The 13,222-nt window shown below is 40.2% G+C and overlaps 1 protein-coding gene across 2 annotated transcripts; it reads right to left on the bottom strand.

The window, feature by feature from the left end:
* Window positions 1-757: 757 nt before the first annotated feature.
* Window positions 758-11,104, bottom strand: HDC (histidine decarboxylase; the record flags this gene model as incomplete). Of its 2 annotated transcripts, XM_082489081.1 has the most annotated exons (12): window positions 758-1,539; window positions 1,731-1,832; window positions 2,517-2,615; window positions 3,819-3,909; window positions 4,012-4,174; window positions 5,018-5,084; window positions 5,339-5,482; window positions 6,439-6,573; window positions 7,408-7,530; window positions 8,910-9,023; window positions 10,056-10,228; window positions 11,077-11,104. In XM_082489081.1, the coding sequence occupies 12 exons, from the start codon at window positions 11,102-11,104 to the stop codon at window positions 778-780; spliced, it is 2,001 nt and encodes a 666-aa protein (XP_082345207.1). In that variant the 3' UTR covers window positions 758-777. The 2 variants fall into 2 exon arrangements, with proteins under 2 accessions (XP_082345207.1, XP_082345208.1); XM_082489082.1 differs by lacking the exon at window positions 2,517-2,615.
* Window positions 11,105-13,222: the final 2,118 nt, after the last annotated feature.

The following is a 13,222-nucleotide window of genomic DNA, read 5'->3' as shown; positions in this document are numbered from 1 at the left end:
AGTGCTTTCCCAGAATAATCTCCTAGCAATCATCATGCTTCCTGACTCAACAGTAGTGTCTCTGAATTTAATGCTGCCCCCAATAGATTTTTCTCGTCCAATTTTTTTTTTAATTATTCTTGAAAAATATGTACATCATTGGCCTCTGGTACCAATAAGTTTGTTTGCTGCATAGAGACCCTTTCTTCCATAATGCCCCTTAGTTCTTCTGTTACAACAACGGGTGAAATATCATTCCTACTCTTTCCTTGCACTTGTGATTTACAGACCTTGGGTAATCCTGAGAAAGGACACAAGTGCTTAGCAAGGGCAACTGCTCTTGCAACATCGTTGCATAAAGCCTCCTGTGCATTGTAACTGATCAGCACAGATAGAATGACAGGGCTGCTGCATGTTTAAACTCACGGAGTTTTAAAATTGCCCTAATACAGCAAAATCTCTTAGCGAGGTTACATCCTTCTTTTTGCACAGTTAATGTTGGCATTGTCTGCACACACAGATCCCCACAGCATCTAGAGAGTTTAAGTCAAGGTATTAAATTGGCATTTTCTTTACCACAGTCTAAAAATGAGAGAGTTTCATGTTATATGCCTATAAGATTTATTTGACATTTTAATCTATAAATACACGAGGTTTCCACCAGTAAAAGCACAGGAATTTTCTCAGTGGTCGTTGCCACTCTTTACATATTGAACAAAATAACATGTGGTATTGCATATGAATAAGCAACCTTTGGTTCTCTTTCTACCTGGAGAAGTCTTAAGGACTAATGTCTTGTTAAACAATGGCTTGCAGAGGACAACAAGGCAGCTGAAGGCCACACTGAATGCTACACTCTGGAAAGCTTGGGACACTGTAGAACTTAATTAGTTTTTTGAAGGCACTTTTTTTGAGCATCATCACCTCTTCAGGCAACCTGGAAAGAATTCTGGCATTTGCACGAGACTCCTTCTTGTCAGTGGCTGCTGCTTTGGGGTTACATTGCTCAAGACTACCAGTCATTGGCACACTGTTGCAGCTAAGGGAACGTGCTGTCTTTTTCTTGCCTTGAACAGATAAATAACTGAATAAAAAAGAGGTTAACTTATGTTTGGTAACATGTTGGGCATCTTCTGGAAAACAGTCATCTACAGGATCCTCTTGAACTCTCACCTGTTGACTAATCACGCATGTTCTGGGGCTCGCTGCTAATTTATTAGGCTGAACTACTATTTTTCTGGAAGGTGTTTTGTATTTTCCTCCATCTAGATACAGCTGAGAAGCATTACTATGGGCATCAGAACTAGGCTTGACTATCATATTAGGGATTCTTGCCCCATCACGAGAATTGATGCAGTGCAACCCATAATTCTGGCTAACGATTTGGGCTGCAGTCTGTTGAATGATGTTCCAGTCTTGCAGAATATCTTCCCTGGTTGTGAACTGAGATGTTACAGTAAAGCGAATGATGAACTTGTCATGAATGGTTGCTGGAATGAGGAAGAGCCTGCCAGAACTGCTTAGTTCTTTCAGGAGTTTTTCTGTCAGCCAGTTGGGGCCCTGTTTTAAATATGAAGAAGAAAAAGAAAATAATACTATAGTTAGAACTTCCAGTGACATCCAAATGTCTCTGTAGAATCCCAGCATTACAAATTCTTACGTCAAAGTTTATTCACAGTTCTTAATGTCTGGGGGGAGATCAACTGTGGTCAATTCATTCCAAAGAGACATGCAAAAGGCCCAGTCTTTACCTTTAAACGAAATACAACCAGCCCAAGATGTCTCTTGGCAGGAATTTCAAAGAGTGGATCGCTTTTAACCAATGATTCAAAGAATTTGGCTGTTTCAGTACCCTATAATTAAGGAAAAAAGTAGTTATGTATTACATGCTGTAAGACACTAAATGAAATAGTTAAAAAGAATTCCTTTCCTTACTAAAACACATCATTCCAATGCATGAATGGTAGCAAACAGAAGAACGACAACAAAGCTAAGAATTTCAAAATCTGTCTCTATTTGCCCAAATGCTTGACAATGAACAAGAGTAACTGAACTATACAGAAGAATTTTCTAGAAGGTTTGAAAACAGAATGTGCCTTCTCAGATTAGAGTCCTTTTGTGGCAACCATTGATCCACAATATGATCCCTTGTATTTACACTCCATCAAAGACTTAAGCCCGTAAAACTTCACAGCAACAGGATCAGCCATCCATTGCAGCCTGCCTCCCAAACAGCTGCCACCTGGCCTCAAAGAAAGCTGCTACAGCTTAGTACTTAGTAATGTGCAGAAGGTATTGACTTACCAAATCGCTTTCCATTGCCTATTGCTTCCAAGAAGGGAACAGGAAATGTTTTGTCTACACAGTCAATCTTTACAGATTAATTATGAGTAAAATCAGCACGCATTTAGCGTTCACGTGCAAGCTTTGTGTGTGAGAGGATTTCTGTCACTCATCTTTGCACCACTGAATTTATTCAACTCAGCTACCAATAAAGGAACATAATACATTTATGCTAGCATTGTTAATTCACATACATGTCGGACATGAGCTTGAAGCTTTTTCACCCCAAACGAACGAATCACAAACCACAGCTTCAAAGAACGAAATCGACGACTCAGTGGAATTTGCCAGTGCTGTGAAAACACAACAGTGTACCAATGAGTGCAAAACCAACAGAAAGGAGTGTCCCCTTACACTGCTATGTCTGTTGCTTCAGACACAGGTCATAAATCTCCATTGACACAGATAATTTCATATTACTGAAAATCTGTTAAGCCCAGGAAATAGCCATCAAAGAAACACTGTCGACATATTTTTCAATTATTTGAAAAAATAAGATTGTGGCTATTCCCCTTAATCTATGACCTAGGTATGCCTGAATTTTTAGTTAATTACCAGCTAATAACACCACCTTTTTGCATCTGAAGAGCACTATCAATTTAAGATGTATCCATTTACACTTTAGGACTGAGCACTCACTTCAGTTCCTGTAATTTGCATAGTTAAGTGCCATCCTGAAAGTTTTCCCAAATCAATTATAAACTGAGAGTTGATATAGGTGTAGACCCTTCCAGATGAAGTAACACCTACTGCATGGAAAAGAGTGATAAAACACGGAAAAGAACACTTCTAGGGAGCTGTGCAATTACGTGCAGGGTCCTATTTAACCACAAGAGGGACTCGTTGATATATTTCACACACACACACTCCCACTCCAGTGAAAAGCACTATTGATTTCAAGAAACCAATTATCTTTTCAGGACCTAGGGTGAGATCATCGCAGAAACAACTGACAGTGAATATTCTTTTGTTCCAGTGGACTGAAATCTGCTGTAAGATGGATCGAAAGTGAAATGCCTCTTAGCTCTCCTATGAATAGCTTAATCTGAAGAAATACATCATTCATTCTACTGCTGTTTCAGAGCACGGTGTTTCCATTGCTTACTCCTTTCTCTTCTTCATTTGATATCGAAGATACAAGAAAACCAGCCAAAATGCCATCAGTAGAAATTACTTCAGCAACACGATGCACAGAAATGACCCTCCTAACTAAAAAGTCAAGGGTTTACAAGATTTTACAAGATCCTGACCTGTGTAAAAATCTTAAGTACATCAATCGCTATATCTGAAAGCAATTTCATCATTAATTTTCATAACCAGGGCTCACTTCAAAGTTTTACTATTTAATCTGCATTAAGGTCTCAGTATAATTGGTTTTATGCTTTTATGTAATAAGACCAGCTATAAGATAAGCACGCTCCAGAGCGTGTGGAATTTCGCATTCTGTTTGAACATTTTATAGGCAATTTAAAATATCGACAGAAATAACAACTTACCATGAAATCAACAGCAGCTCCTGAATTGGGATGTCTGAGGTATACAGGGTTAACACTGAAGGTTTGATGTAACTTGTATTTATCTTTAACCCTATCAATTGTAGAATGAACTGTATTTAGCAAAGAATTGTGCAGAGAAAGACTGTGCAATTTGCATGTTATCCTTTTGCTGTTGTGTCTTGCCTTTACTCACCAAAATCCAGTGCAGTCAAAATGAACCATCATCCATTTAGAAGGGTTAAAAGTGAAGGAATCTGCATATTCAATTCCATCCAAGAACAACCGAAATTCAGGACATACAAATGCTGTTCCTGCATATGCAGCGTCAATATGAAGCCAGAGTCCCTCAGCATCACCTGTTGGAATTGAAATTGTTGTCATGTAAGGGACATAAGGAATCCAAATACATGCTTAATCTCTCCTCTCTGAAAACTAGGGGTGTGTTTTTGCAGGAGGCGAACAGGCTGGCAACAAAATAGCAAGTGAGACAAACAACTGACAATCTAGTTTTATTCTAAAGCTGTGGATCCAGAACCCCAAAATATAGGGTAACGCTGAAATCAGATAGACGCTATAACAAAATTAATTATTCCTTATTTCCTATGAGTGAGGCTTTTTAATGTTTGATTTCTGCCACCTGCCTTTTTACTAAGTGAAATTCCCCAGTACAACTTAGTTGCACAAAGCCAGAAGAAAGACATGGTGGCACGCAAAGAGCATCCAGAGATAGACAGATGCCACACTCCGACCCATAAGAGAAAGTGCCACAGGTCTTCAGCAGCTACTTGTGAGAACTTATGATGGAATAGAATCTGCAACCATGTCAAATTTACCTATTGAACACAGGCTGTCCTACCAAACGCTACCTTCAAAACTCCTTTGCTAGGTTAAATATTTATGTACCCATCCTACAACAGTACTGCCCTTTGTCCTGCACAGTCTGTATTCCCTGAATAACTATATTAAAGATTTATCAGTTGGCAAACTTCATCCATTTCAAATAGAATGTATTTTAGCATCCTAAGCTAAATCTTAAAGAAATCATGCAACATCTTGTGCTGAGCCTGCCGATCTTTGAGTCACAGCTGAAAAACTCAGCTGATCAGTGTTTCTTACTCTCCTCGGTTTTGGCATCAAAAATTCTCATACCATCTTTTCTGTGCTATCATAGTTTAAGACGAAGAAAAAAAGACACTTACAAATTGGACCTAGTTCTGAAAGATTGTCAAAAGCACAGACACCAGTTGTACCCAAAGTTGCACAAACCTAGAAGAAAACAGACCTGTTAAGATGGCATTTTTTAAATAAATGGATGCAGCACTTTCAAAGTGGAGAGGCTATCATGTACACTTAAAATGACATTAAAATTTTTTTTGTTCAATAAAATAGAAATTCTTGTATACATTTTAACCTTCAGCTAATTTATTTTAACACAGTAAGAAATGTTTCAGATGTAATTTTACGTTGACATTAAGAATACAACACTATGTTAATACCCCCAACCAGAAAGTTGAACATACAAAGACTGGCACTAGGCCTTTATTTCGGTCTTCTGCAATGGCTTTCTTCAAAGTTTCACCTCTGAGGGAAAAGTTCTCATCCACAGGCAGAAATTTCATCTTCACAAGAGAAATCAAGCCAGCCTTTTCTACAGAAGAATGCGCCTTTAAAAAAAAAAAAAAGAAAAGAAAAGAAAAGAAAAACAGTAAGAAAGCAAGCTCTGAGGCTGAACACCTGTGGTAAGTTACGGCTTTATAAAAGATGGTGGTTGCATGAAAAGCAGAGATAAGGTCCTTATTATAATCCATTTAATACAACTCTGAAAGTTTCTTTTTTGTGAATAACTGAAATAATACACTGTAATTCCAAGGAATGTGTATGCTCCACTTATTTGGGTAATGGTCTCTAAAACGTAATAATAGGAAACCTCGCCTTGTGTTTGGAGGGCCATTTATCAAAACTCAGATCTTAAAGGACCTTCTAGAAATGGATCAGCCTCAGTTTATTCCCTCCTCCCTTCGATAAGAAGATAAGAACCCCGGAAGTGTGCCTACTTCTGAGCTGGGGGCAGACCAAAACCCTTCACAAGAAAAAGCCCTTTTAACTATAAGAGAGAACCAGCATGAGTGTCTCTCCTGTTGCAGTTTTCACAGGGGAATACAATTGTTCAGTTCAGGAGCCAAAGGACAGAACAGGTTTGCAGGTGGAGTCACAGTGCTGTGCAGATGTTTTCCTCCAAGAACAAGCACAGAGGCCTAGAGTGGAGACCACAACCACCACTGAGGTAACGCCCCGAGTGTGTCTCTCGACGAGTGGAAGGAGGCTGTGAAGAAACAACAGCTGAAGCAACACGAGATCAGCACCTAGTTACGAAAGTAAAGCTTTGTGAAAAACAGGAAGGAAGTGCAGAAATGAGTCATGTCAAACAGTCTCTTGAGGACTCATCTCACACTGATTTCATTTCCCCACCTGCAGAAAGCAACATTAAAGAGATCCGTTCATGCTTGTGAGGCATTCATGTTTGTGTTGTTCTCTTGGTACAGAAACGCAAGTTCACATTGCATGGTCTGGGCGAGACAGCAGAAGCAAATTTGTTTTCTTTGTAACCATAAGGACCTACTTGATCAGACGCATAAGCGATGAGCCGAGAATTGAGCGAGGACTCATCAGTGTCTGGCTCAGAATGCTTCATCTCCAGAATTTTGTTTTTCCTTGCCGCTAGCAGTGCAACCAACGTTGATTCACTCACAGTGCTCTGCAAAGACATTGCTCATTTACCGCAACACATTATACTACTTTATTGCTATTTTGTCAGGGAATTACTGAAGCCATTGAAGTGCTCAGCTGCCCACCCCCTCTTTTTCTTTCTACTCTTCCTTTTCTGGGACACAGTGGAAAGTCATTGGCTGATGAGCAGTTCTCCAGGCCAGCAACATAAAACAAAGACTTTTAACTGCTGTATATTTTTTATGTGCAGGACTGAGTTGGGGGGAGTAAATAAATGACATTTTCCCTCTGTTGTTTTACAGCTAAAATGTAGTATCTCCTGTAAAAACTGCAACCCTGAGCAAAGCACCTTATAACCAGAGAGCTTTAGCACTGATTCCAGGGGATACCTGCTTAGCCTTATGAAAGGAGGTAAAGGTTCAGGCGTTGATCTTGCAACTCTGAGACACAAAGTAGACACAAGAAAAAGCAAAAATAACTTCTTGTATGGCTAAGGACTACTGGCAGAAGGATGGTTACCAGGACTCCTTCTCTCGTTACTGAATAATCACTTCAGTGAATAATTTGGTGATGTGAAACAGACTGAAGAGACCAAATCTGTCTCTCGTTTACCCTTAGTAAGGCCACAAGAGTAGCTGTCATCCATAACACAATTAGGACTAAAAGCAATAGCAATTCCTATTCTATAGTCTTCTATATTTAATACTAAAATTTGGGAAAGTAGTGTGAAATTGGTATTTGTCTCTATTCAGACCCATAGACCAAATCTTGCTGGTTTTGACTCCAGGAAAACTGTCGCCCAGAGGGAAATTCACTTGAGTGAAAACAAAATGTTGATGAGGCCACCTTTGATCTCCCCTACCTGTAAGACTCCTCCACCCACACTGTCGGGATGGTGGTGCAGGAATTTATCTGGAAGACCCAGCATTTTAGCCAACCAATCCATCACATTCATTTCCAGTTCTGTACAGGCTGGACTGGAGGCCTAGAAAAACCAAAGACAGACAATTCACCCTGAAAACACAGCAGGAGTCCAACGCTTAGAGTAAACCACATATCACATTTTAATTCATAGCTCTGAACACTTTTAATTGCCTTGGGAGAAACGTCACCTAGATGCAATAAAGGTAGACGACAAGATTTGTAACATTGGATATATAAGCAGCTAACTGTGTAATACTATGGCCCATACCTGGCAGAACACAAGGTTATTATAATAAAAACAATGTTGTTTGCTGAGTTCTGTAGTACAAACCTCTATGTTAAGGTTGCAGTTGAGGGTGAGCTCTAGTTACCCTGCTCACTCCCTCATTACCAGTCGCTCTCTTGGAACATCAAATACAGAGACTCTCACCAACCTCCTTAAAATGCTCTCTACAGCTTACCTGCATCACCTCAGTGTTGAGATTCTAAACTATCAATAATTTAGTCATTAAAAAAGAAATCACAATGAGCCACTTGAGACAAAACCACAGAGCTGCAATTCACCACAAAAGTACATGCTCTTGGTTCCTAACAAGAAAGAGCAGTGATCTCTTCCAATGGAGGAGATTTAAGGGAGGCTTTTTGAAGAACAGCAAAAGAAAGATGAAAGCTGTTCTGCAGTGTCCAGCTTTCCACTTATGAAAGAATCGGTTTACATTGCAAACTTAACAGAAGTACACCAAAACTAGATTGAGGGGATGGAAATGGACATTTCTGTGTATGCAACGAGCTAATCTGATATAATGACATGGAGACCATAACCACCAATGTCTTATAGGTTTATGAGCTTCTACTGCTTTCTTACATGGAGACAAACATCTAAAAATCTGGGCGATGCCACCACTGGCTTCCAAACACCACTGAGCTATGCAGAGTCAGAACCAAGTAGTGCTGTGTAGCTGCAGGAAGATACCAAATACTCAGACATTCTGGGACAGGTCACCAATTACTTTCAGAAGAGGAAAAGTAGGAAATGTGTTCTCTCAAAGGAGTAGGAGAATTGGAATGGAGACCACCTAGCCTGCAGCCATGGGTGGTGGCTGCTCCATCGCCTGCAGTGCTTGCGTAACCACCTTGGCACTGAGACTACACGACAGGGAACAATACTCACAGTGGAATGTGCAAAGAATTAGAAAACAGACATTTCTAGTGGTATATTTTTTTTCATTCTCCTCTTACGACTAGGTAATATTTGCTCTTATATATTCTACTCACTTATTTATTTATTCAAGTGATATTTTTCAGCTATGCAAACAACATACAATTGGTTAAAGTAAATAATTATACTGACTTATAGAACAAGAAAGAATGACTATGACCTGCTCCTGCATAATACAGGCAGGAGAAGAATATCTACAACAACAACAACAAAAAATTTACCCATGTGAATCCCAAGCAGTTAATTGCATCAGCCAACATATCTCCAAGGAGTGAAGGCCAGGAAGTAAGAGCTGGAAAGTAGGCATGCATATGTGGGCTTTGCCAATGGACTACCTAGAACAAAATTGCCTAGAAGTTAAGTCTGAAAATGTCACAAAATTCTGCACAAGATGTAGTGATTAGCATCTGTTTAAAGCAATGGAAAAAGGTCACAGCAATATAATATGTGCAATTATAGATCTGCCAGCAGAAAGCTACAGAGATAATATCAACAGGAGTACAGCACTAGCAAATGATAACACTGTGTCGTTATTAGATAATTTCCAAATTATAGCAAAAGCATTTATCTGAATTAAACAGGCAGACAAAGATTCTGAACAGGAAAGAATGGTCTTCTGAACACTGCACAACAGAGTCAGAAATATTTATCGAAATATTTATCTTTATAAGTGGAACCCTTGCAACAAAGGTTCACTTTGTCATTACAGCAGCAATTTACAGTTATATACCCCCCCTTTATACACCTGAAGGAGCTTGTATGCAGGACACCAGTGGAAGCATGTTTAATGTGAATACCTCTCCTATATTAGACCAAGTTTCTCAAATATCTATAAAGAAAATTTTAAAAAAGACTTTGAAACAGCTTCTTACATAAAATATTTATTACATATGACCTCCCTTAGCAGAATCTGCAGTAGTTATGTGCAATAGGAAGGAGAGCTTTACATTCAAAGAGCAGGAGACAAGTCTTATATGTACACGACCATGGGGAAGAGAGATTTCACCTTGCTGTGCCTGACTTTCCACATCTCTGAAACTGAGATGATGCAATTCAGCACACAGAGGCCTTGTGAAGCTAAACTTACCGGTGTCAGAAAATAATTTTTTCCCTCTTAAGCAAGCGTGAGTTATTCTCAATGTATAAAATACTTGAAAAATACATTCGGTCCTAAAATTATAGTTAGGAACACAACAGTAATCTCCAGAATCCTTCTGTGGACATAGCATCTTCAAGACTTATTCTACATTTTGGGTGTTTTACTTATTTAGATAAATGTAGTGCAGAACCTGCGCATTCCCAGGATTTGGTGTTCACCCTAGGTTGTAGTGGCTTTTTCCCATCATGATTATTAATTTATTTCTTACCCCAGGCATAATAATCTTCTCTATATCTCCAAAGATGTTGTCCCAGTTATCTGGGTCCATTGGGGCAGAATCCGGCAACTGGGCTCTCATGTAACCTGGCTGTACATCAGGAGTCACCCGTCTCTCTCTCACATTGCTCAGGTACTGGCAAATGTAATCCACCATCTCTTTCCCTGGAAGAGGCAAACCAGTGCTTTGAGTTTCGATTGTGGGAAAACTAACTAGTAGTATTAGCACTTCACGCAATCTGTCACTAGCATTGGACAGGGCTTGGAATACTGCTCTCAGGATAGCCATGGGGACTAACCTTCCTACACCCTACTTATCCCATCTAATAATGTAGGGACACGGCTTCTAAAACAGGCTTCATGGGCACAGAACAGATTCACAGGGATATGTCAGTGTCATACATTGTTCAAATGTACCTTTAAAATACAATCATGGTACAAGTACAGTTTGTTTGATTACTGAGAGGATAGACAGATTTTCTTGCCTACAAATTAACCAAAACCGCATTTCATAGAACTTAAGTTTTCATAATGCCCCATGCTTCCTTGTCATTAAGGAATACCCCCTTTTGCATCCTCTGAAAACAGCTGCACAGCTCCACACCTTTTCTCCACTTTTTTGGCAATCTCCTCTAGCTCTGGGACCAAAGTTTGCTCCCCATCTCCAGAACTGTGCCAGTACCAGTGAAGTTTCACGGTGTCAGCTGGGGAAGAGCCACTGTGCATAACCCCTTAGCACAAGTTTATTCAGAGTCACAGTTTTGAAGCTTTACCACAGTATTTTAAACGCAAGACCAAAAAGCCCAAGTCAGCCACTGACTCTAAATCCATTAATTTAAACTCAACCCTGGGACACACTTTTGTCTCAGCCCCAGCAGATCTAAGTCTCAAGTACACACGTGCAAGCAAAGAGAATATAGCCCATCCCCATTTCTGGGTACCACTCCCAGCCCAACAACAGTTGGTCACCATGAGCAAATGCTACCTATTTTCAAGAGCAGAGAATCACTCACCTCTCTGTCTGTACTCCTCAGGCTCCATACTGATTCCTTCTAAAAGCACCTCTTCAAACCTGGGCCACGACCTTTTGGGAGCTGTGGGCAGTTTGGTCTGGTGCCCTGCTAGCTGCTTCACCCTTTATAGCTCCCTTTATCTCTCCGACTCACGCATTCTGGAAAAGGTTGAACGTAGGCAGGTTATTGGTGAGTGTTTATCTAACTCCTCCCAACTGAGGGCTTTTACAGTCTCTCCTATGTTCTCATCTGTGCTCTTTTGATGTGCACGATAGTATATCTCTTAGAGGAGCTGTCTCCGCACTAACCCTTTCCCATTTTCAATCAATCTTTCAGAAGTCTCACAGTAATCCATGTCATGAATATAAGACACATTAGCATCAGACTTGTGGGAGAGAAAAAGCTCAAGAGCTTTCAACACCAAATAAAAGCAGCCATGTTACTCTAACACACTGAAACCAGAGCTAGCAGTTGCCATTAAAACAAGGCACCAGCATATAACAAAATTGACACTACAGATAGGGGCTTTTAACTTTTTCTTTGAAAGAATTGTAGGACTGAGTTTTCCCAAGAATAGAGTGTACCTTCATCCCCACAAGTCTTCAATCCCCATGCTGTCAGTCCCTCGCTGCTAGAAGGAAAGGTATTACAATTATTGCCAGTTCCAGAACTGCAATACATAGCAGCAATGATCCTCTGTGTGGCTTTCCTGCCCTTCCAGGAAATATCAGACCAGGATACACTGAAGGATGATGTTCCTCCACTGATATCACCCTAGACTGCTGAGCTGGGAAAAAAAACCATCTTTTTCCCCACACTGTGCTTGCTTTTCTCACGTGATATACATAAGCACTGGGATTTGGCCTTGCGTCTCCAGAATTCCTCCAAGTCCTCCACCTGGATTGTTCTCAGTTTGGAAGAACAGCCATGTAGATTCCCCCTTGTTTCAGTTCTAGGACCTGGAAACACATGCTGACCTGTCTTTAGCAGCATGACCTTTGACACTCTACTCAATGGTGAGCGCTTACCATCTTCACCAGAAGGAACTCACTTGCTCTACACTGATACCAGGCAGCCCTGGGAAAAGAGAGAGGCAGGACTTATGGACTCAGCACCAGAAAGAGAAATTATTACATAGCACAATATACGCTTGCCCAACTCTTGCTGTACTCCCTAGGCTCCTGCTTAGGGCTGGCCCTGCTGAGACAGGATACCGGGCTAGGCAGACCCTTTGTCTGACACCTGACAGCAGTTTCTCTGTTCTCATGGTAAAGAAAACTGGCTGTCAGAGCAGGTTTGATTTTCTGCCTCATGTACCATAATGCAGCCGAAACGCTTTCATTACTCTAGAAAGCTGTTACGTCTTTCCCCACAGTGTACTTTCTACAGAACAGTGTAAAAACCTTTCCTAGCTTCTGCTGCGATTAGATATTTGAGAAAGAACTGTTTCACAGATATGACAGAGATGCTCTGATACACGCACATCAGATTAATATACTGCAATAAAAAAAAAATGATAAAAAAGGCACTGAAAGTAGAAGTGCAAGAAGTGCACAAAACCCCCATACCATTCATCTGCTTTATCTCACATTTCTCTGGAAACATTAGGAAAGAAATAACAAGCTGCCCACACACTTAGTACCAATTTATGAATTTCTCTTGGCTTTACTGTAAATGCTACCATAAAGGGGGACAAAGAAGTTGAGATGGGGCTGGCATCAAGCACAGGACCAACTCAAAAAGAGCTCAGAGTTCCCAAAAAACTGTGATTCTAGCTCATTACAAGTAACTAATACATTACTTTAATATATGGGCATCTGTTCAAAGAAAGCTGGTAGCTAATTACATTTAGGATTTCAATTTGGAACAGCAAATAAGGAGCAATACTTTTAACAATGTTTTCAGAGCTAAACTACACAATAAATATTCCACGCGACATATACCCTACACCTCTGCTCAAAGGTGATCGTTTCATCAGGCTGGTTTCTCATTCTGTGCAGAAGAGAACAAACAGCAGGTCCTGTTCGGAACTAGAATAAGATAGGTGATAATGAATTACAGGTAGGGTAAATATTGCTGGTGATAAATAAATTTTTGTTATAGCTACCCTGCTCTTGGCAGGATTTTGTTACAGACAATGAGGAAT

The sequence above is a fragment of the Vanellus vanellus genome (assembly GCF_965231255.1).
Source record: "Vanellus vanellus genome assembly, chromosome: 11".
Lineage (NCBI taxonomy): Eukaryota > Metazoa > Chordata > Aves > Charadriiformes > Charadriidae > Vanellus > Vanellus vanellus.
This window is presented reverse-complemented; position numbering and strand designations above follow the sequence as displayed.